The 23,663-nt window shown below is 42.9% G+C and overlaps 2 protein-coding genes across 3 annotated transcripts in view; one reads left to right on the forward strand and one right to left on the reverse strand.

The window, feature by feature from the left end:
• The first annotated feature begins 221 nt into the window (after nucleotides 1–221).
• On the forward strand, nucleotides 222–10,337 carry prr33 (proline rich 33). Its single transcript, XM_069686290.1, has 3 exons — nucleotides 222–283; nucleotides 678–725; nucleotides 5,576–10,337. Exon 3 carries the CDS (start codon nucleotides 5,591–5,593, stop codon nucleotides 8,735–8,737), a length of 3,147 nt encoding a protein of 1,048 aa, XP_069542391.1. The 5' UTR covers nucleotides 222–283; nucleotides 678–725; nucleotides 5,576–5,590; the 3' UTR covers nucleotides 8,738–10,337.
• The window catches only part of lsp1a (lymphocyte specific protein 1 a), a 29,327-nt gene continuing 10,095 nt past the window's right edge, over nucleotides 4,432–23,663 (reverse strand). The window contains exons 2-13 of one of the 2 annotated variants that reach the window (XM_069686292.1): nucleotides 23,371–23,517; nucleotides 19,972–20,341; nucleotides 19,273–19,409; nucleotides 18,409–18,646; nucleotides 17,386–17,523; nucleotides 16,476–16,519; nucleotides 14,813–14,894; nucleotides 12,574–12,711; nucleotides 12,352–12,447; nucleotides 11,432–11,518; nucleotides 10,781–10,889; nucleotides 4,432–5,093 (exon numbers count right to left, since the gene is read on the reverse strand). In XM_069686292.1, the coding sequence (XP_069542393.1) occupies nucleotides 5,071–5,093; nucleotides 10,781–10,889; nucleotides 11,432–11,518; nucleotides 12,352–12,447; nucleotides 12,574–12,711; nucleotides 14,813–14,894; nucleotides 16,476–16,519; nucleotides 17,386–17,523; nucleotides 18,409–18,646; nucleotides 19,273–19,409; nucleotides 19,972–20,341; nucleotides 23,371–23,517 (1,609 nt within the window). In that variant the 3' untranslated portion in view covers nucleotides 4,432–5,070. Of the gene's footprint in view, nucleotides 5,094–10,780; nucleotides 10,890–11,431; nucleotides 11,519–12,351; nucleotides 12,448–12,573; nucleotides 12,712–14,812; nucleotides 14,895–16,475; nucleotides 16,520–17,385; nucleotides 17,524–18,408; nucleotides 18,650–19,272; nucleotides 19,410–19,971; nucleotides 20,342–23,370; nucleotides 23,518–23,663 lie in introns of both variants that reach the window. The other variant, XM_069686291.1, reaches the window with a different exon arrangement.

The raw sequence follows: 23,663 nt of genomic DNA on the forward strand, positions 1-23,663 counted from the left end.
GGTGGCCCTCGGAGCCCACTTTTAGAGCCCTGTGGTGGTGAAACCTAAGGTCCTGTGGCCTTTCTGCGCGGCGCCTCGCCTCGCTCTGCTGTGACGACGCTGCTGTCACTCTGAGCGGCTCACAGGGCTCAGCATTTATTTTTGGACTGCCATGGCGTCTGTTCCTTCCATTTGTAGTGAGGGGGGTCGAGTTGGGCTCAACATGAACCTGCCGCTCTGACACTCCGGGCTGGGACAAGCAGGCAGCAGCCGGCCGGCCGCCCCCCGAGCAGCAGTCGCACAGGTAAACACCCCATAATTACACCTTTTATTCTCCAGATAGGGCGCGGGGATGCTGTTAGACGTGTGAGGCAGGCAGCTGCTGTCGAAGGCAGAGTCCCCCTCCTCGGCAGCCAGGGATCTGACATGTTTGGAGAGCTCAGGGTGTCTTTTTCGTGTCCTCAGTGCAACATTAAAGCACCAGCAGGCTGAGCTAAGTGTTAGCCTCGCTCTGTTTCTACTCCCTGCGGCTTCCAAACACACTCTGCCTGCCGTGTCACTTATCTGTCCTGGCTGCAATGAGGCATGACTGAATGATGATCACATTTGAGCTCTGAGTTTGACTCTTCCTGTGGTGTTGTGGGGGAATAAAGTTAATTTTAATACTTGACATGGATTCTCTCTCCTGTTGTGTGAAGGGGACCCTGCCTGGAGCGCTCTGAACACCAGCAACAAGTTTTTACCTGGTACGTCTCCTGCTTTTTCCCATCTAAACTCGAGTTTGCTGTGTTTGTGGGTGAATCCTCATAACTTCACTGGAGGTAAATGACTTTTTTGGGGTGGATTCATTTACTTAAGGAGGCCATTGTGGACCAGCTTGGTTTTTATTACACGGCTATTATTACCCTTTCCTCTTTTGAACTTGCATCCTGAAGGCGCTCCAAATACCGAGCCTACCAGAGCCTTAAAAGGAGGAGTGGGCTCTCGTGTGTCAGGCAGGCAGCAGGTTCAGGGAGGGGGGCGGGGGGCCTTTAAAGACAACCAGCTCTGGCCTACATTTCACTGAGGTGACACACATAGTAAACTGAGGGTATTAAACGGTTGTTTTCGTACACAGCAGCAACCCAAACCCTGAGGATACTCTCATCATGAACTTAACCCACTCTCATTTTAAGTTCAGATCGTCTCTCTGAATGTGACATGATGCTGTGCACAGATATTTCTAAATAAAGAACCTTGTTCGGCGGTTAGAGATACAAAAACAGAAGTAGGGAACCGTTCCACCAAACGAAGCAGGAAGACGTCGATGCATGAAGCAGAAATAAAACATTTTATTTAAGCATCCTTTTATGCTGAATTCTTGTCGTCGCGTGTGATTGGGTGTTCTCAGTGACAACATATTTGCGAGGCCCTATCCAGTGTCACTGGGCTGTGATGTCATGAGGTCAGATGCTCTGCATTCACTTTCGCCCTGCAGCAGATAAATATACACAGCTATATGTGTGTGTTTATGTGGGGAGAGAAACGAGAGAGATCCTGACGCGACAAATCTGCAAAAAGAAAGACCCGCCTCGGTTCAGTGAGCTGCTCTGATGTTTAAAGATCTGATATCCTGATTGGAGGATCAGATGTTAGCTCTTTTAAACGTCTAACACGTGAGGCAACTTAAGGTGTAGGAAGTGGACGAAAATATTGGTCAGTCTTTTCATCCAGAGTGAGACATCACACCGAATATCTGTCCATGAAATGTTTCTAAAACCATCGACGAGTGTGAAGAAACACATACAGCCTCATACAGGGATCAGAAATCGGCATGACACGCCGTACCAAGCGTTTGAATCAGCACCATTTCACTCTCTTTATACTTGTGCTGGTGTAATATCCAGATTCCTTACCTTAGATAATCTAGCCTGGACTCTTCCACCGATTCTCCCCACCTAATCCGTCTCTCCGTCTCTCGTTACTACAGTGCATTACGTTAAATAAAGTGCGCCATCTGTTGTTGTTTTACATGGATGCCATCAAGTTGTTGTCGAGCTGGAACAACCTCACCTGTATGGCTGGGTCTGATTCAAGGGGATCTGCATCGCTTGTATTTTGCCAGATTAGACGCACAGTGGTGGAAACTATGGAGAGCCGACCACTAACATTTCAGTCCCGCCTTGTCTCGTCTCAAAACACAAAACAGAGTTTGTATTATCAAAGATCTATTTTTAGCTCGTCAACGTCTCGTCTTTATCATGTAAAAAAAACATTTATCGTCACAATTTTTGTTAATGAAATGAACACTGGTATCCACAAAACGACCGCCAGGTTGATAAGACATTTGCTGTGTTTGTTCACAGTCCCCAGAGGATGAACCCTGAAGATTTAAGAAGACCTCCTTCCCTTCCCTCAAACAGCAGCACAAATGTTCCACTTACACAGATAAATATAGAAATAAGAACGACTCTAAATATTCTATCTTTATATTCCAGCTCCACAGAGGATAAAACATTCTGATGTTGTTAAATGAAACTCCCCTCAGGCGCTATCATCAGCAATAATTTTCTTCTTCTACAGAAAAAAACAAAAACAAAACACAGCAGAATGATGGTAGAAATGTTCATCATATTCCAGCTCCCCAGAGGATGAACCTTTGAGTTTAACAACACTGAGACCTTTCTTATAGCAACACCCTCTCGACAACTACGGCAACAAGAACATCAAAATGATCAGGATGTTTGTTCCTCTGGGCTTTATTGTAACTTTTTATCCCACTTTTAGTTGTGCTATAAGAGACAAATTGAGCCGCACAAGTTTAAGGTCCACAATTTATACTGTCTGACCATTTTTGCAACATTGTCCCCCAAATTAATCCTCAATCTGTCACCATTAAGCACCGACCATAATCTAACCTCTGACCCTGGTGTTGCTGCAAAAATGTCAGAGCCAGACGTAACTGTTGACTTGAGTATTTGACCTTTCACAAAAAGCTTCCTACATGAAGCACAACTAGAAATGTTGGTTCTGACTGTAAGAACAAACTAAGCGCCTGCAGTCGATGCTGAAATCTAATCTCCATCTGTCCTCCTGTTCAATGCTGTTTGTGTCTGATGCCCCGGAGGCAGCTGGAGCTCCAGAGGCTCCATCCGATCTGCATCACAGCTCTCTGATTTATTGTTTTCGGTAAAGTGATGCAGCCTGTAAAAAGCCAGGAGTCTTAAAAAAGGGAGGCAGGTGATTGGCCGGTGTCCTAGCTGCCTTCAAACTAAAATTAGGCCAAGTAAAAGCTTCCAGGATCAGCTGTGAGGCGGTAACATCATCCAGGAAGAGCCGGTCCTCCTGTTTGGGTTTTCAGGTCGCAGCACTTATCTTTATAACAAGATGAGTCACTCTAAATATATCTGTGTGGTGTTTTGTAAACATGAGAACTTCTTGGTCCTGATAAAAACTTAAAATAAAATCTTTTACTACATATTTTAGATTCAGCATTTTCATTATTGTTAAGTCTGCATGAAGGCTTGTGTTGTGACGTTCGCGAACGAGCCGATTCTTTTGAACGAGTTGTCGGTCTTTTTATAGCTGTGCCGGACGACGGGCAGGAAGAATCGGTGATGATAGTTTTTGGACTTTTTACTGAAAATAAAGAAAGAAAATAAAGAAAGAAAGAAAAAAGAACAAACTGTGGATGAAGTGGTGGAGACGGCGTGAACACGGGCTGTACATGTTACTTTATGCTGCACGTTTGCTTTGGTCGCCATGGCTGCGGTTGTTGTGCTTCCTCAGCCAGCTTGCTTCCTGATGGGCTATCGTTTGGTTCCACGTGACGATCCACAGAGAGCGTGCTCGGTTGTCCTCTGGGTTCCCCCCCACACAACAGGACATCAGATCGCAAATATTAAACACGTTTAATATTTTAAAACGGTGCGGACACGACGTCCATCAGGACTTTGCTTACTTTAATCTGAATCGGGCCCAAAATCAGCCTGATTATCTTGAAGTGTGTACCGCGCATTAGTTGTTCAACAATGCATAAAAATGTTCTGTAAATTAGGGTTTAACAAAAGCTGCAAGTTTTTAACAACAACTATTTGCATTCTATTTTTTGAATGAATAAACAGTTATTTCCAATTTCTGGGAAAACGATCCAGAAATGTCATCTTGATAGTGCTTGAGTAGCAAAGGGAATTTTTGGCCTGATGGTGGCGCTACAGGATATTCAAGGGGTCACAAAAAACATGATAGAGCAGCCGATATAGTGACCTTTCCTACCCGTATTGTCCAATAAAGGACTTTACATAGAGATGTTTGTTGGTAAACATACACACAGCAATATATATGTGATATCGGCTGATTATATCGGCTGATAATATCGGTTGGCTCTGCTACGAATAAGGAAACATTTCGGTTGTGAGATAAAGCATGAATGAGATAAAATGGATGACACTGTAAAAGTATACAATCATTTTAATTTATTTAAGAAAAAGGGAAATAAACACAAAGAAATCTCAGTGAAGGATATTAAAGGTGAGAAACGTCGTACAGAGACACAGCTGAAGGCAGTAACACTACAAACAAACAGGACATAGAGTTTCATTGTACAGAGCGGCGTCGGTATGATGAAGTTCATCGAAATGTAACAGATAAAAAATTCATGTCGTCCAGTTTGTTTACATGGATGCACCAAGTTAGCCACGATACAGTCAGTTTTAAAACTTTAAAATGATCATCAGTTTGAAAGAGGAAACTTTTCAGATTGTTCTTGAGCCAAAGTGCAGAAAGGACGACAACAAACCCTTTTCTATTTAAAGGCATTTAAGTTTTCCTACAGACAATAGAAATGATTCACCCACCAATGTAATGGACAAGAATGCACACACAGTCACATATATACATAATAATAGAAAAAGGACATCAGAGGATTCGATAGCAAAGAGGAAACTGAACAAATATAAACATTTGGTGATTGAGCTGTTGGTTGGAGAGTCAGAAAAGTGATTTTATTGGATATAGATGAAATACTGAGTCTGGACCTGCTGCTTCAGTTACAGCCAGAAGATGTTTGTGCAGCTTCGGGTGGGAAGTAAATGTAGAGACGACGACGAGTCCTCAGTAATCACCATGACAGGAATCTGCAAAAGACATAATGCAAATGTTAAATATGCAGATACAATCCACTGGTCCACATTTCTACGGAGTAACCTTTACTTATAGGTTTAACGCTTTATATGTCTTTATACAAAGTTCTAAAATGTTGTATTCATTCAGATGAGAGACTTTTTTGGCCTTTTAATGTGCAAAGAAATGGAGCGTTGGTATATTTCCTGATGCACTAGGCCTAAGCCAAACACATTGAAGGATATTTCTTTACTATGAACCAATAGGATATTGTTCAATGACAGACAGGCTGTTGGATCAGATTGCATAAGAAGAGATCACTGGACTTTTAACTTTTGCCCACTTGTTCAGAATGTAGTCACTACTTAAGATTCTCATTTAGCTATGAAGTTAAAATATCTGTTTCATGGTTTTGTATGAGTTTTTGTCTCAGAATAAGGCTTGACAAAAACTTTGACTTTGACTTTGTTGACAGTTTGTGATTTTGTCTCCGCAGGGTGCAGAAGCGCTCATGGCTATCGCTTACGGTGCTGTCACCCAGCCGGGCCTGCTTTCCCAGCAGTACCCCCCACCCCTGCTGCCCAAGCCCGGAAAGGACAATGTCCGGCTTCAGAAGCTTCTGAAGAGAACCGCCAAGAAGAAGGCCTCCACTCAGTCATTGCAGTCTGCCGCACCTTTTCGCTCCAGCCTTTCCCCTGTGAATGAAGCAAGCCCTGACCTCGAGCACAGTGACCACTCAACCCCTCCTAAAACCCCAGAGGCATCGTTTAGCCTCTACAATGTCCAGCAGCCTCCACGGTTTACCGTCAGGCCGCTGTATCAACATGTTGCATCGCCTTACCCGCAGCGTGCAGCTTATGGTCGAGGAGCAAGGTTCTCACCTCAGACTGTGACAATCCCATCGTACTCTTATTCGCAGAATGTTACTTCATATTCTGCAGCGGCCCACGTTTCAGGAGTCTCACCAACTCCTGAGCCAGTCGCCCAGCCGCCTGTACCCAAAATAACTCTGCCAGCTTTTCCTGTGCCTGAGGCAGCAGCACCAGCTTTTGAAGTGAAAAAGCCAGCTTTTGGTACATTTGGAGAAACTAATGCCGGTCTTAGGCCTGTTGCAGCTGTAGGAACCCCACAGCCAAAACCTAGAAGTCCAGGTCCGACTCCTTATCAAGGAACAGGGGCTCAAGCCTTGATTCGTCCTCTCATTGTGTTGACCCCATTCAAATCTAAAAGTCCACGACCAACATTCAAAGCAACTGAACCTTCAAGATCGCCAAAACCGATGTTTGATGTTCCTAAAATTAGGATGTACACGGCAAGCACATCGTACTACGAGACATCCAGGACCCCACCGGTCTATGACACAGCTGGATTAACCAATATTGGCAGCACAGTACCTCAAAGTAAAGCATCGACAGAAACAAACCAAGATTTGACTCAAGCATCTGAGGTAAAAAGAGGTACAACACCAACACCCCAGCCACCTCTGTTGGGCTATGATAACCAGAGAAAAACACCGACTTTAGAAGTTACAAGAGTTGCTACACCAACAGCAGAGATGAATACCGCAAGAACGCCTACATCTGAAATGAAAAGAGCGACACCAACAGCAGAAATCAAAAGATCCACGCCAACTGCTGACATAAAAAGGGCCACTCCAACAGCGGAAATCAAAAGAGCTACTCCAACATCTGAAATCAGAGTCAAAACACCAACGTACGAGTTCCAATCAAGGATTTCAGCAGGACGACCTAGAACCCCCGCGTACCATACAACTCGTGCTGCAACACCTGTTTTTGAAGTCTCAAGAACCAATCCTCTCTTGTTTGCAGTGTCCCCGATCACAGTGGAGCCAGAGAGGTCAAGAACACCCAAAACTGTTTCGACCACAAGTAGTTCATCAGCTTCTCTAAATGTGACGACTTCTGAGCCGAAGCCTACAGAAACAATACTGAATGGGGACATTCATTCAGATGTGAAGCCTGCAGCTAAACCAATCCAGCCAAGTATTACAAAGTCCAAATCAGAGTCTGATCTGACAAGAGAGAAGACCCCATCTACTCCAGCTGGCTCTCAACAACTCTCTCAAACTCCTACACCTCAGCCGATAACACCAGCAGTGACTTCTTATGGCTATCAGAGGCCTAAGACTCCAACATTCGAGGCATCCCGACTTATGACCACATCACCTGGCTACAAAAGACCAAAAACACCTACATATGGGACATCACCTTCTGGTGTATCACCTGTAGCCTTTCAGAGACCTAAAACACCAACGCAAGTGGCTCAGAAATCAAAGTCTTCCTACCGTGGATTGACACCAGCTGAATATGCTGCGTATGGTGGAATCAAAACGTACACTCCAGCGTTTGGTATCATCAGTTCTAAGACATCCACTGAAGAGGAAGTTACAGCTACAAAAGAGGACTCAACACCTAGCCAAGAACTTCCTGTGAAGGCACAATCTACGGCAGAGGTTTCAAAAGCCATAGAGACTCCCAAAGTCATAGATAAACCCACTGTAAGAGATGAGAAGGTTGCTGTCATCCCCTCAGTCCCTATAATTATTGTTTCACAAGCATCTGACTCCCCAGGAACACAAGAGACGAGTATGGTTTCCAGTCAGATTGGAGCAAAACAAGAAAAAACTGTGATTCAAGAAACAGCAAAGGCTACACCGCCAACAGTAGAGGTGAAAACTCCTGAGAAAAAGAAGGTGGAACCACCAGTTCAAGAAGTTGTGAAACCAAAGCCCAAAACTCCTGAAGCCAAACCTTCTCAGCCCAAAGGTGACGACCAGGATCCTCTGAAGGCAGTAAGGAAACTTTTAGGGAAAGAAAAAGTCCAGACTGCAGAGAAGAAGTCTGAGATTCAGACAAAAGCTGATGTCTCAGATAAAAAAGAGCCAACGAAACCTGTAGCTGCTTCCAAGACTAAGGCTGAAGTCTCAAAACCAAGTACTGCAGTACCTGCTCTGCCTGTTAAGACATCAACAGGAGGTGAAGACAAAGGAAAAGATAAGAAAGCAGAATCAGCTACAGCAGTTAAATCTGCACCTGAGAAAAAGGAAGGCGATGATTCCCTCCCAACAGCCGAACCTCTTCTTAAAGTCATACAAAAGCCAAAGGGAATGAAATCTAAATTAAGCGGTTGGTCCAGACTCAAAAAGCACATGGTGGTGGAGCAGGAGGAGCCCAAATTTCCCGAGATAGGCCCTCAGAAGGAGGCCACTGGGCAGGACCAGAGTGAGGTGAATAAGGTCGACGAGAAGGCGGTCGACGAGAAGGCGGTCGACAAGCCTGGCACCCAGGACGAGAACCAAACCACAGACGCTCCCAAGGCAACAAAGATGTGGGACGCCGTCCTCTTCCAAATGTTTTCTACCAAAGAGAACATCATGCACCAGATCGAGTTGAACAAAAGCGAGGAGGAGAAGGAGGAAGAGATACAGGGCGAGCTGAAAGAGATACCTTCGTTTGCGCACCGGCTGCCTGTGCTGCTTTTTAGTCCAAAGTTTGACGCCAAAAGGCTCAAAGAGGCGGCATCCAGGCCGGTGACGAAAATCTCAACTGTTTTTGAAATGGGTTTGATTGGGCGGAAAGGTAAAGAGGAGGAACCAAAAGACTTTAATAGAACAGCGAGGGGGTTCACTGCTACTTAAGCTAATACATCATATATAATATAAAGTGCCAAAATGAAAATGTAAAGAAAAAAAAGTTATTTTACGTGTTTTATGTACAGGTGCAGAAATCTTAGCAACAGAAATAATGTACAGGTCTGGAATCGTTTTAGTCTGAGTGTTAAAGAATGATGTTTGTGGCGTTGTAGAGAAACTCGGCCTGAACTTTATACTTGACAAATGCTTTGTGTTGCTTTTGTGTGACTGGTTGTCTGGATGTTAAATGTTTGTATCTGTGGATTAGCTGGACAGAGAGAGAGCTACACTTGTCTTAAAGTCATTCTGACGTGACTTCAGATTAAAGCGTTTATGTTTTAAGTAACTCCAGAGCTTCTCATTTGTTCCTTTCAACACACATTTACAAATAATGTAAACTTCTGAGCTATAGATTTGAAAATAATTAGGTATGTAAGAGAAAAACGACTGATTTCATGTAAGATTTAGAACATTATTGAGGCTGAAAATGTTTATTTTTAAAGTACAAAAGGCAACTTCAAGTGTATTGATGCAGATGTTTATAAAAATATCTGTAATTTTATAGACAGAATATCAAAATGGTGCTACTTGCCTCACGGTGAGACCTCTTACTAGGTAATAGAGATGCATGTAGATAAAGACATGTTTTTTAAAGCTTTACGTAGATGGTTGTGTTTGTTATTGAATTTTCTTTAAGTCCTAATGAAACAACATTTCACAGGAATAAAAAACACCAATCAGAGGTCAGATAGGCACAAAGTAGTTTCAAAATTTTCTCAGTTATTTTTCTCAACTTCGGAAACTCTGATGCACCGTCATTGTGCTTATAGCATGTCTTACAACATTTAGGACATAAAGATTTTATTAAGGGCTCAATTATAATTCAATATAGTTTTTTTTATTCAGCATCAATCTCCCAATGGTCAGCTAGCTGTAAAAAAAAAAAAAAAAGTAAACTGAATGCACAATTTGCAAAAACGTAAGAAGACCGTGAAAAGTCTTTTTTGTGCCAGCGTCCAACACATGATGGTCTTACACGCTGCAATTATAAAGTTTGGATGTGTTTGAGCTGCAGTCTAAAATCACTCACTCTCTACTCAATTGGCCATATTCACATGGCGGCCATTTTCCTCTGATGTGACGCTCAGACGCTGTTATGTCTTACCGCTGGGTTCCAGGTTGTATGTTGTAAATGTGTGAAATCCTGATTCATGAGCAACATTAAAAAACAACTACCAACGAACATCCAAACTAACGTCATATCGATAACTCATTAGCTGCCATCAAACTACTAAATGTTTGCTTTTTAGCTAAACTTCACGTTTAATGAGTCACGTGATACAGTAGGAAAGCATTACTGTCAAACAAACAGTTGTATGGTTAGCTAACTTTGTATGAGCTAGCTAACTACCTTTGAATGTGTTACGTGATACAATCGGAAAGGCATAACCTCCTAGCTTACAAATATAAGCTAGGAAGTGATTGAATGCTAACGATAGGTATTTTCTGAATAATGTGTACCTGAAGTGTCTGTCCACCCTGTCATTATTGGATAACTGCCTGATGCCACCAGTGACATCACCACCAAAATGTGTCTTCTACTGTGAAGGACTCTTTTCTGCAATCCTGCATTAAAGGTGCTACAAATAAAGCTTCTACTTTTCTGCTTCTTTGTTCCAGATTTGATTTCAGTTTCAGTTAAAACAGCAGTGAGAGTTTTTGCTTTTCTGGCAGAGAATCAGACAAAGGAACGGACACAGCTGATTCACCTGTTGAGTGATTTGAGAAACACCTGCAGGTGATCAGCTGTGTTAGGGCTCTTGATTTATTGGTCTGCTGCATGCAGGTATTTCCAATGATTTAAAATAGGATTTCAAAAGAAAACTCAGCAGTGTTAGTGTTTCTTTGGAATACTAAACACCACACGAGGATTAAACTCAAATTATATTCAAGTGGTTATTTCACATTAAACTGTCAGAGGGGCACAAACTGCTGTTGAACTTTCCGGCAGCATTTTTAAACGTCTTCACTTCCTGTCGGTGGTCTTACCAGACTTTCCGTTACTGAACTCTCCTGTGTCCTCGTCTTCCACGGGGATCTTCTCGTATTTTCCGTGGCCGGTGACGACAAACTTGTACTTTTTGCCAACCACTGATCCCTGAAGAAGAGACAGAGCGACAGCCGGTTATCATCCTGTAAGAATACAGAGTCATCTAGATTTCTGTTGAATCTGTTGGCGGGGACGTGGATTTCTGGGACGGCAGGTGTTTGAATTTCGCTTGTACCCCAGTAATATTAACCAATCGCGTATCAGCAGGCTGCGGCATATGCAGGAAAAACAGTCTGTGAAGAGAGCACAGCATAATCTCTATAATCTGCATGCTAAAAGCAACAGTTTGTTCTAGATCTAAAACTCAACTTGAGACAAATTCCCTGACGCGGTGGCACGAAAGCTGTTTAGTGTTCAGATTTCCCGACTTCCTTGAATGCATCAGATCGCTCCGACCTCGAGCGTTTTAAAAGTAGTTTTCTTCTCCTCTTGAGGACAGACCTGACAAAGCTTCATTTTGACTTCATTTAAATAATTTAACTAAATAAAGAAGAAAATAGTTAATGTAAAGATAAAATCACATACTTTTACTTAAAGTGCGTGTGTGTGTGTGTGTGTGTGTGTGTGTGTGTGTGTGTGTTAGCGCTCACCTTGGCTCTCTGCCCGGGCCACTCTGACGAGTCTCTGATCCCCTCCCACATGTTCTTCTTCTGCATCACATCTCCAGGCTTCACGTCCTGACAAATCAATCAATAATCAATACAATAGGGAGGGAGGTAGTTAGCCTAGCTTAGCATAAAGACTGGAAACAGAAAAACTGTTTAGCATGGCCCTGTCCACAGTTAAGAATACACAAACCCACAGCTCTTAAAGTCATAAATGTACACGTATCTTGTTTTAACCGACGAGTTAAACATAAAAGATGTTCTGCCTTTAAAACAGTAACCTTTCATGCAGTCTGATTTTTACGATTAAAAATACTAACTCCTACAAACAAAGGCACATGTTGCTCTCTCCATTAATTTTAAACAATGAAGCAGATGAATGTTTCGTATATAAAGTTTTCTCTCAAACAGAGCCAGCACGAGTACTGCAGAAAGAAGAAGAAGCCGTTTTAGACGTTGCAGTATCTTTTATTCTCCACAAGAGGGAAACCCCACATAACAAACTTGTAGGCTGCACCTGAACGCATCACATCACTGGCTTTTTTTTCACTTACAAACTTATAACACGACTGTGTAAGAACACTGTTTATGATCAGCCTTAATAAAGCACATACGTATTGTCATTTAAATGTCCTTAAACTTACTGTGCTGCACTAAAAGACGAAATGTTTTGAATTAAAATATTTCATAAATTCGTTTGAGGTTTTTTTTACGTGCTCATTCAAAAATTAAAAGCATAAAAAGATCGTTTTTTAGGCGTTGCAGCTTGTGTAGCACCAAATTTAAAATCCCTTTTCCTCATGAATCAGAGCTTAGGCTCAGAGTTTAGTTTAGTTCAGAAGTGAAGAATAAATGAGACCACACAGAGCTGAAAGAGGAGAGTGAAACGTGTTGTTCTGACTCACAGCTGGTCTGCCGGGAGACTGTCTGCCGCCGTCAGAGGGACCCTTCACCCACTGAGTGATCCGGTTGGCCACGCCCACCTTTATCCCCTCAGTGTCCTGATTTAGAAGAACGAAATAAAATATGTTCTTTTCATTTATGTCAGAATAAATTATTTTGTCAGATGGAATAATTTAGTTTTAAGACGTGGTTTAAGAAACCCAGATCTCTGAGTGTTTCCTCACCTTGCAGGTCGCCCCCTTACTGGGACTCTGGCTCCAGGCTTCTCCGGCCTCAAACAGGTTTTTCTTGGAGGCGACGACCTCAGGTGAGCTGGGAAGGTCGCTCAGTGATGCCTTCGCTGCCCGGGCCTCCTGGGAGTTCTGCAAAAGAACAACAAGCGGTTAGGGTATGACAACTTTAATTTAAAACTTTTTACATACTGAACTATAATTAATAATAATGGCCACCTTGGACTTCTGTACTTTTTTTTTTTTTAAGTTTGATTTTGGCTTTAATATTCACCATCAAACACAAAAGCATCATGTGCACACAATTTAAAAAAAGTTCATTAAACTTTATCAAATTAATTTGAATATTATCTGCCTTCGACATCAGTACTACTGTAATCTATTGGATTTGTTTTTTCAATTTAAATGTACTTACACTGTTTGACTGTTTGTAAATATAATGTAAATATTGGCAGCCTTGGACCTCGACAGTGTGTAAATATTTTATCAATTCAGATTTTATTAAAATTTTTGTGCACTTATTTTGATGATCAAACATAATAATGTAACTGAACTTTTTCATTGTTTTTTCAAATCTTACTTTGATAAAAAAAAAACATTTCAATATTGGCCTTCTCGGACTTCCGTACTATTGGCATTGTACTGACGTTGTTGGCGTTAAGTCCGTAGTTCTTCAGATTTGACAGTTCAGATTTAATTTAAAGCTCCTGTGAGGAGTTTTTTGGTGGTTATGAAACGGACTGAAACAAGTTCTGATGCATCTTTATGACAAAAGCAAACCAGACCAACAGTGACCAGACGGATTATTCCATTTCAAAGCCTGAAACTGCTGCCGCGGGGAACGTGTCAGACAAGGGGATTAAAAGCACGTGGGCGAAACAGCTTTTGTTTACATTTTCCACAGCAAAGAGTCTCAATGAGTGATATGTGTAAATGTAAAAAGAAAGCAGGACCGGATCAGCAAAGAGATAATAGGTACTTCTTTGTCTACAGGGGGCGCCAAAGTCAACACAAACTACAAAGTTCCTCACAGGAGCTTTGAATATTAACTTGATTACATTTCAATATCGGCAGCCTTGGACTTCCATACTGTTGGACCTTTAATGTGTTGAAGAAAACAATTTTTCCTCCCCATTCAAATTTCATATGAATTTTTATTGTGGCTCTAATATTCATGATTTCATATTTCAATGTTCTTGAAAATGCCATGCATCATGTGCACACTAAAAGAAACATGAAACATAAGTTGTTGTTTTTTAATAATGTTAGCATTTTATTTATTAAACCTCGGCTTGATTGAATAATTTAAATTTCAATATTGGCAGCTTGGACTTCCATACTATTGGTCGTTAAATGTGTTGGAGAAAACACTGAAGAAGTTTGAAGAAGCTTTTGCTAAAGTTGATGTGCACACAAATACAAAAATGTCAGTTTTAATACTGGCAGACTCGGACTTCCACACTTTAAAAGAGCTTTGTATGAATACAGTTTATCACTCTAAGAATAAGATGTAAAGATGGTTAATGATACTAACATTCTTTCTTCTTCAGACCTTTGATTTATGCCCTTTATTGCTCTTTGTGTTAAACTTGTATTAATGTTTTAAAGCCGTCCATAAATAAGAGTCTTTGTGTTAACCTCGGGTCACCGGCCGGGCCGTTAATCAGCCTGGGAACCGCCCGAGGTGAGGAGTGAAAACAGGGAGCGGAAGGATCAAAATAAAAAGCTCTGAACGTCGGGTATTCCTGTCGTATATCTGTCCGGCTCCCTGTGCTGTGGTGTCGTCGCCCAGATGCTGCAGAGATTTGTGAACGCAGCACAAAAAGGGTCAGAGCTGATTTCTGCCCCTCAGCTGCTTTCAAACAATGAGGGTGCAAAAGTTCAGAAGCTGCTCGTGAGCACCACGGGGATTAAAACGTTTAAAGGCTTCTACTTTGATGTCAGTCATTTAAATATAAGACACCCAGTTAGCTTAGCTTAGCATAAAGTCTGCAAACTTCTAATTAAAATCTGGTTTGTTGGAAAAATGGCAACTGAAAATTTGATTAAAATGGGAGCATCATTGACTAAATGAACATCATGCTGTGTTGAAGACTTGAAACTACAGATTGAGAGCATAAACTCATTAGGAACATGTTTACAGAAGGAACAAATCAGGATCAATGTTCTCATAGACTTCTATTCAATCAGACTTCTTTTTGCAAACAGTGTTTTTGTGTGTGTGTGCACTGACCTCCACAGCGTGTGCGTACTGCTCCATCTTGTCGTCGATCTTGGGCAGCAGGACGAGAGGCTGCGTCTTCTTAAAGCTGTTACTGATTCACACAGAACGACACGGAACACAAGCAGTTAGAACAACAGAGACGAAGGAGTCACTGTGACGGCTTCATGTCTTCATTTTCACCATAATTCCACCTTAAATTCCACCTTAAGTCACGTTAACGCTCATAAATCCTCTTCTCTCCACAGCATATTATCATGTAACCTGTATGCAGGTTACTGTGTGTTGTGTGTCATTTGTTTCAGCAGCTGTAAGATGTTCAAGCTGAAGGTTGGTGCTTCATTTAAGGCACATTTACACTTTTTTCAGCCTCTTTTTGTTATTTTTGGAAACTTTGGGATCTTTCCTAAAAGTTTTAAATAAAGTTGAAAGTTTCTTTTGTAACTCTCAGTCAGATTTATTGTCCGACATAAAAGTCTGCACAAAAGTTGAATCAAATATCGATCAAAGTGACGTCCCTGTGTTCACTTCCTGTTACAGTTATTTTAGAAATAAAAGCATCCACACTGACGCTTCTCTCCTGCTGAGCTCGTGTGCAGACGGCCTGGAGCCACCGTCCCTCACCAAACCATCAGAGAAAACATGGCCGCCTGCATCTGGACGGAGTTAAAACGAGGACATAAATCACAGCTGAGGAGGGCGACGTGACCTCTGACCCTCTTCATCAGTGTTTACCTTCAGGAATCATGTAACTGAAAGAAACAGAGCTGCAGGCGGCGGCTGGAAGGATCCGTTAAGAGCCAGAAAATCCTTGTTTGATTGTCACCTAACATTTAAGTGATTTATCAATCCACCAAACAAATCATTGTCTCGTTAAATGTGTTTGTAAGATTGGCTAACAAAACAAGACATTTGAAGACTTGAAGAAAGTCGCAAGTTGAGAATAAAATGCTGTTTTGTTGCAGCTCGTCTTATAGATCATTAAGAGTATATAAAAGAGCGACATTAAAGGCCTCAGTTATAAAATATATTTGCTCTTTGCCTGATTCTCATATTTTGGTTGTTTTGTGGAGTGTACGGTGGCCTGCAGGGACAGTTTAACTGATGCAAATGCAAAGGGAAACCCAAAAGTCAATAATGTGCTTCTAATTTTGGTGTTTTAACGTTCAGAATCTACATATGTCTTGTTTTGATCAAACTTTATCTAATGCAGGTTTTGTTGCGACACCTTCTCTCTCTTTTAAACCTCTTCAAAATGTATCCTCAAGCCTTTATTTGCAGTTTCATACATTTGAATGTTCCTCTAAAACTTTTGTCTTTTGTTTTATTTCCTGTGTACACTACAGTAAATGTTGCCGGGAAGAGAACAAAAGAGAACGAACGTCTCTCATTCGTTCATAAATAAAGGTTGAATGAATGACTGAATATAATTTTGTTTGCAAAGAAAAGCTTTTAAATGCTACAGATTCCCATTGGGATCAATAAAGGTTTATCTTATCTTAACTTAATTTTACATTTCAGAGAAGATCCCAAATATGTCAGGCTGAACTGAGGGCGTAAATGTTTTTATAATGATGCTCAAACATCCAGAACTCTGCCACTAAGGACCAATGCAGCCGTGAAAGCATCAATAGAATGATCGGAGGATAATCAGGATGTTGATGAGGATGTTCACCTTTTCTTCAGCGAGCGGTTCAGCGACTCCGTTCTCTCTGTGATCTGAAAAAGAAGAAGAAGTCTGAGGTCATTTTTAATGTTGATTAAGAAGCGTTTTAATTACATCTCGACTCTGCTCAGACCGCAACAGCTCCAAGACAAACAGAGACCAACGGATCTGCTACTTTTTTTATCTTAATATGAGATCGTTTTTACTTTTTGTATTCATCCTCGTCCTTTTTCTCTTTAATACGGCCCTAATACTCCGTCATATGGATGAGACCATGCAGAGACTAAAACGATCCTGAAAATCTGGACCCACGATAAAACAAAGGGTTTCACACAAACGCTCACTGGGCTTCATGTCAGTCCAGTTTGAATCTCGAGTAAAATTCTACTAAAATACTTTAGTAGTAAATTTTCCTCAAATTCATGGTACAAATAAACGTTCATTTCAATGAAGAACCAGAAGGTGCACAGGTGCAGAACACACATGCAGTGTCATGCACATCAAACATCCAAAAACTAAACCACTAAAGTCCAGAGAATCTTTCTTTCTCTTGTGCACACTAACTATCATCCTGTGCACAAAATATATTAACTTATAAGCTCATTATTTTCCAGGTTTTTGTTTTTAACAGTCGTCTCCAGCAGCCGGGACGCAGCAGGAGCCCAGCCGGGTGTGGAGGTTCACAAGTCAAACTCACCAAAGTGAGAGTATCAGTGAGATCTCTGAAAACACGACATGCTTCTCCTGGTGACACACTGGCTTTTAAAATACACACACATTTAAACACGCACATGCAACTTACAAGCTGAGCCTGAACCCATCAGCTGTGAAAATAACACACAGGTATTTGTCAAAGACTTTTTCTACACGTTTATAAAAGCAACATCATTCTACACCAGTCAAGTCAGGCGATGTTTACCTTGTGTGTGGGAGCTTTGGGACTGAAGGGACTGAACATCTCATCTCCGTCCACGCTGGACGTGCTCAGGCTCTTCATCCTCTCCGCTGCCTCCGTCCTCCTCCTCTCGATGTCCTCCTTCATCCGCCTCCTCTCCTCCTGCGAGATCAGGTCACAAACACCGTTACACAACACATTTATACTTCGACACGGGTCTGATTAGCTTTCATTAAAATTATTTTGGAGGGAAATTTGTTCTCACACGAGCTAAATTTGGCCCTTTTTGAGCTAAAATCCCTGTTTGGTCACTAGAGGGCACAATAACTTCACATCTAGCCAAAAATGCACATCTTTATCATATTATCTTTTTATAAACTGGTTTTGGCTAACATGTTAGCAAACAGTCGGGGTGCTTCCTGTGTTCCCAGGGCCCTATGATCTCCAGGAAACATATGTTCCCCCATGTTAACCTAACCCCTCGCATTGTGCTAGAAAGAGGCACAAACTCGCAGGTCCAATTTTACCATTTTTAATATTCACACTGGGAACATAGGACAAACCTTTGACCTTAGGAACAACCCTCAGAGCTCAGAAGCGTAGTTACATAGAACCATGTGTGCATGGGACCCTTGTAGCAATGGACACTGGGAACATGGGACAACATTTTGAGAACTAGGTCCGTGGGGATAGAAGAACCTGGGAAAATAGGAGCTGAAAATATAGGACGCTGGGCGCAAGGACGCTGGGAACATTGGACCCTAGGAGCATAGGACCTGAAAGATAAAACCCTGGGAACAAAAGAAGGACACTGGACCCTATGAACTAAGAAACTAAGAATTGGACACTGGGAACAAAGGAACCAGGGAACAAAGGACAAACATAGGCCTATGACACTTAAAAACTAGGACCCTGGGAACATAGGACAACATGAATCCAAATGATCATCCCTTTAGAGATGTGTCTACTTGATAAATAAAGGTCAAATATTCACTCTCCTCTTAGCTCTGGTCGGTCATCCCACCACCACCATATCTTTTTGGTTACCTCCTCTTTGGCCAGCCGATGTTGCTCTTCCTCCTGCTTGTGACGCTCCTCTTCCTCCCGGATTCGCCGTCTCTCCCCCCTCCTCCTCTTCAGCTCCTCCAGCTCCTGCTCGGCCTCGGCCTGCCGGTGTCTCAGCTGCTCCAGCTCCTGGCTCTCCTTCTGCTGGAGGCTCTGCCGGATCTTCTCCAGACGCTGCTCCGTCTCCTGGATGGCCTCCGACTCCTCCGGTTCCACCGCTCTGCTATTCACACACACCAGGGAGGTTTTACCCAGCTTTATTAATGACCTGATCTGAGTCTGTGTACTGTTCAAATAAACGGCACAAAGACCACTTCACATCCCAAGCTCTGAAGAAAGGTAATTAAGTGTAAGAATGTAAAAATAAGGTCAAAACTAAGTGAACTCTTTGGTAGTAAGGATAGATCGTGGATCTAGGGTGTCTGGGCTCAGCCTTAGAAATAGGGTAAGGAGCTCAGACACCTGGAGGGAGCTCGGAGTAGATCCGCTTCTCCTGCGCAACTCATTTGCCAATAAAGGTGATTCAGGTATCTGATTAGGATGCCTCCTGGGCACCTCCCATAGGAGGTTTTCCGGGCACGTACAACTGGGAGGAGACCCCCGGCTAAACCTAGAGCTCGCTGGAGGGATTATAAATCCCACCTGGCCTGGGAACACCTCGGGATCCACCAGGAAGAGCGGGGAAATGTTGCTGGGGAGAGGGACGTCTGGGCTAACTTGCCTTACCTGCTGCCACCGCGACCCGACCGCGGATATGAAGAAGAAAATGGATGGATGGATGGATGGATTTATCATATGAACAAAGGTCAATATTCACTATACACGTTAGTTAAACACACTACACACCTGGTGGAGCGCTTTGTCTTGCTCTTCATGTATGATGTCACTTCCTCCTTGGTGGCGTCTCCATTGCTGTGTTTGGGCTCTTGATGGAGGAAAACCTTGGATGTGTAGGAGATTTTAACTTCTTTTCTTTTCTCCACCTGAACATGAAGTTCAACAACATGAATCTTTTTGCATACATTGAGACATTTTTACTCAGCTGACAGAGACCTGAATGTTGACTGGTTATCAGCTTAAAACCACTTGTGTATTTGTATGATCTTGCCCTTACTGAGCTAGGGACTTGTTTTGGAATCATCTAAAACTTAACGAAGACTTGTCCCAATTGGATTGAAAGTTGTCCAACTCATTCTTGTCTTAAACGACCATAGGCTTTAACATAACTGGTCTTAAATAACCTGAACTTGACTCAGATCATCTCGAATGCCTAGAAAGTTAACTTGTCTCATCTGGAGTGCCATGAGACTTGACTTGGACTTAAATTGAAGGTCTTGAGACTAGATTTTACACATCTCATGACTTTAGACTTGACTTGTACTTGTGTTTGACTTGTCTCAAAGGATCAAGGATTTATGTTACGAGGATCGGACCTGGATTTGGAAAAATGACCTAGTCCTCTCCGGTATGTTTTAAGACTTGATTTGGAATTATTCTAGACTTGACTCGTTCAGACATTGCAGTCCTTCATTAAGAAACTCTTACCTCTGTATTCGGCCTTTGACTTTCCTCCCTCTTCATCCTCGTCTCCTCTCTCTTGCTCTTTTCCTCCTTCTCTCTCTCCTTCTCCCTCGTCGCCTCCTCCTCACGCTCCTTCCTCCTCTCCGTCTCCATCCTGGTCCTGTCCGCCTCTACCCGCTCCTGCCTCTGGAGTCGATTTGGAGATGTAATGGAGGCCCTTGTGGGTACAGCTTTGTTGATGGTGACCTCCTCCTCTTCCTCCTCCTCCTCGCCTCCCTGACTGAGCTCCTGCAGGCGCTGCTGCCTCCGCTTCTCTCGGCGCTGGGTCCAGTCGCTGAAGCCTTCGTCCTCCTCCAGAGACGGAGAGCTGCTCGGCTTCAGGCCGCCGTCATACCTGAGGAAGAGACGGGAGGTAAATGATGTGAAACAGCAACAGGTGATCGATATTTCCCATGATGTTTAACAAAAATCAGAAGTGGGTAGGTAGATAGGTTGAATCGGTAGGTTACTAGGTTGTGGAGGTAGGTAGGTTGGGGACGTAAGTGGGGAGGTAGGTAGGTAGAAAGTAGGTGGGTAGGTAGGTTAGGGAGGCAGGGAGGTAAGTACGTAGGTAGGTAGGTTGGGTAAGTGGGTGGGTAGTTAGGTAGGTAGCTAGGTAGGTTTTGGTAGGTGGGGAGGTAGGTTAGTGATGTAGGTAGGTAAATAGGTAAGTAGGTAGGTAGGTAGGTAGGTAGGTAGGTAGGTAGGTAGGTAGGTTTGTAGGTGGGTAAATAGGTAGGTTGGATAAGTAGGTAGGTTGGGGAGGTAGGTAGGTAGGTGGGTGCTCCCATTTAGAGTCACACAGACCATAAAGCAGGGGAGGATTAAGGGGTTACCTGTGATTGACAAGTCGCTACAATGACGGCCTTTTAACCAGTGCGTCCCCCTCTCCCTCTCTTGTCCAAACATGGTCAAAAAAACAAGATGGAGACAGCTAAAATGCCACTTAAGGCTTCAAAATGTCGTAGTAGGTTGGTAATAATCTAATTTATTGTTGTCTAATGTTTGAACCTTTATTTAAGGGTTACATTTTAATGAAGTCTTGATTCATTGAACAGTTTCCTGTCTGTTCCCTCTCTTATTAACAGTAATCACAGTGTGTTTTGGGTTCCCGGGAGCTGGCAGAAAGGAATTCACTCCACATTCCCCACATGATTAAGACGCTCGGCTCCGGCCAGATGCATGATGGGAGTCTCTGCATGAGCTCACAGCAGCTAATCAGTCTTAATGAGCGCCAATGTTTCTGTTTGTATGTGAAGGCAACACCTGCACAGATTCCTGACACGAGTGAGTCAGTGACGTGTGATGAGACACATCCATCAGGAAACACCTCCACCTGTCTGGTTTAAGATATGTGACTGCTTTTTCACTGTCGGATGCTTTAAAGTTTTCATGTTTGTAGTTTTGAAGAACGCATAAGCAACACAAAATATATAATTTTCTGTTTTTCTTAAATGAAACTAATTTCATACATTTCTGAGCTCTTTAACATAAAACTACGTCTCTCATGGTTCTTAAGATTAGAGTGTTTACCACGTTGTTGAACACGTCGGTTGACCAATAACTCATTAGAAGACTGATGCTTTCTTCAACCAACGTCTGTGGATTCAAACTTGACCTCTGACCTCCTCTGAGGGCAGGAAATCATGCAACAAACTTTGCAAAAACATCATTACATCACCGCTGCGTCCAAACCTCTAAATTACAGGCTGCAGAGGAGCGGCACGTCAAGTCACTGCGGTCTGAAACCAACTGAGAAGTGACGGAGGAGAAGGTGTCGGAGCCGTACTTAAAGAGTCTTTAATGAAAAGTCGGCGGCTGAAACACAAGCTTTGACACGGTGGTGGTTTCCCCCCCGAGACGCCTTGTAGTAAACATTCTTTGGAGGTTGTGTAATGAAAAGGCAGATGTGTGTGCGTCTTCACATCAGCTCGACGGGAGGGAAGAGGTTGTTTGCAGCTTTTCCCCGATGGAAACATTTGTTTTATGAAACCAGACGTGAAACCAGTAAACCATCGAGCGTACGAGGAGGAGGAGGAGGAGGAGGAGGAGGAGGAGGAGGGGGGAGAGGTTCGACCTCCACAGCTGGGAAACACGATGACAGACTCTTTAAAGTCCCACTCAGAAAAAACAGTCACACAGTTAGCAGCTTGTACAGGAAGTCGTTGGACATGAGGGAAGTGAGTGAATAATGTTCTGCACTTAATAACTTCCCAGGTTCCCATGATCACATGGACGAGGAATTTAACGACTCTTTGATTTCATATTAGATATTTATAGGTGAGAGTTCTTCAAACCTTAAATCAGAACTGGAATCTTGTAACTCAAACTTTGGTGAAAACAAGAATCAGAATCAGCCAAGTAATTCTTATCCATCCATCCATCCATCCGGGGGGGCTGAAGCCAATCCTAGCTCTCATTGGGAAAAAGTGAGTACACCCTGGAGTGATCGCCAGTCAGTCACAGGGCTGACACAGAAGCTGGGGCTCAATTTAGGGGGTGCATCCTTCGAAGGACGCGGCCTACGGAGGATGAGTCATCCGCAGTCTGTGTTGACACTGAGGCTGAACTGAAATGAGACAGTCTGGTCTACGGAGGATTTCCAGCTGTTCCCGCCCTTACCCTTGCGTCACCAAACACGGTTCCTGTCGCCTAGCAACAGGTAGCTAGCGGCCAAACTAGCTAAGATAACAAACGTCACATAACTTCACCTATTGTTTTATTTTGTTATTTTGAACATTTGTTCAAAATAACAAAATATTTGATTTGAGTTGAAACCAAAAACTTTTACATTTAAAGTGTATTCCTTGGCCACCATCTCATTTGAATTGACGCGCAATGAATGTCTGGATACGATGGGCAGCGAAGGATGCACCCGATGGATCCTCCGTGGCCCGGGAAAAGGAGGACATATCTGAAGGAGCCCTCGAAATGGGACAGCCTTTGACACGCAGCTGTGACGCAATTAGCCTTCAGATACGTCCTTCAAAGGATGCAGCCCCTGAATTGGGACACATGTATTGAGACAGACAACTTTTCACGCTCACACTCACAGCTACGGGCAATTCAGAGTCACCAGTGAACCTAACGAGCATGTGTTTGGACCGTGGGAGGAAACCAGAGTACCCGGAGGGAACCCACGCATGCACGGGGAGAACATGCAGACTCCACACAGAAAGGCCCACTGCGTCTGAACCGGGATTCAAACCAGCCCCAGTAATTCTATTATGAGGAATTTGCATTGACCTGATGGTGCTTTAACAAACATGCAGAACAATCTGAAGTAAGGAAACATAAATATAAAAAGAAATACTTTAAAAATATAAAACATGTAACTGTATGTAATATGTAACTTTGTCGTGAGTTGGTCTGTGTGTATCTTACATGCTCTCCTCTCCTGGCGTCTCGTTCTCCGGTGACGACTCTCCGGGCAGCGAGCCGCCATTCGTCCAGCGTGAAGCCTCTCGAGCTCTGCGCCGACGCTCCCGCTCCACCTCCTCGGCGTCCTCGACGCTCCTCTGAGCGGTCAGCCTGCAGGAAAGTCAACAGAGATGAGTTTTAAGTTATAAGAAGTGGAGGAACCCTCTTGATTTAAAAACGACACTGAAGTGCTTTTAACCTGCGTTCTTTCTGCTAGTTTTCCAGGAAACTTTTACTTTGAAAAGCTGAGTATATTA

The sequence above is a fragment of the Semicossyphus pulcher genome, unplaced genomic scaffold, assembly GCF_022749685.1.
Source record: "Semicossyphus pulcher isolate SPU_LCO1_2020_fin unplaced genomic scaffold, fSemPul1.0.p SCAF_8, whole genome shotgun sequence".
NCBI lineage: Eukaryota > Metazoa > Chordata > Actinopteri > Labriformes > Labridae > Semicossyphus > Semicossyphus pulcher.

Coding starts and splice junctions, on each gene's coding strand:
- prr33 (XM_069686290.1), top strand. CDS start 5,591: ATGGCTATCGCTTACGGTGCTGTCACCCAGCCGGGCCTGCTTTCCCAG.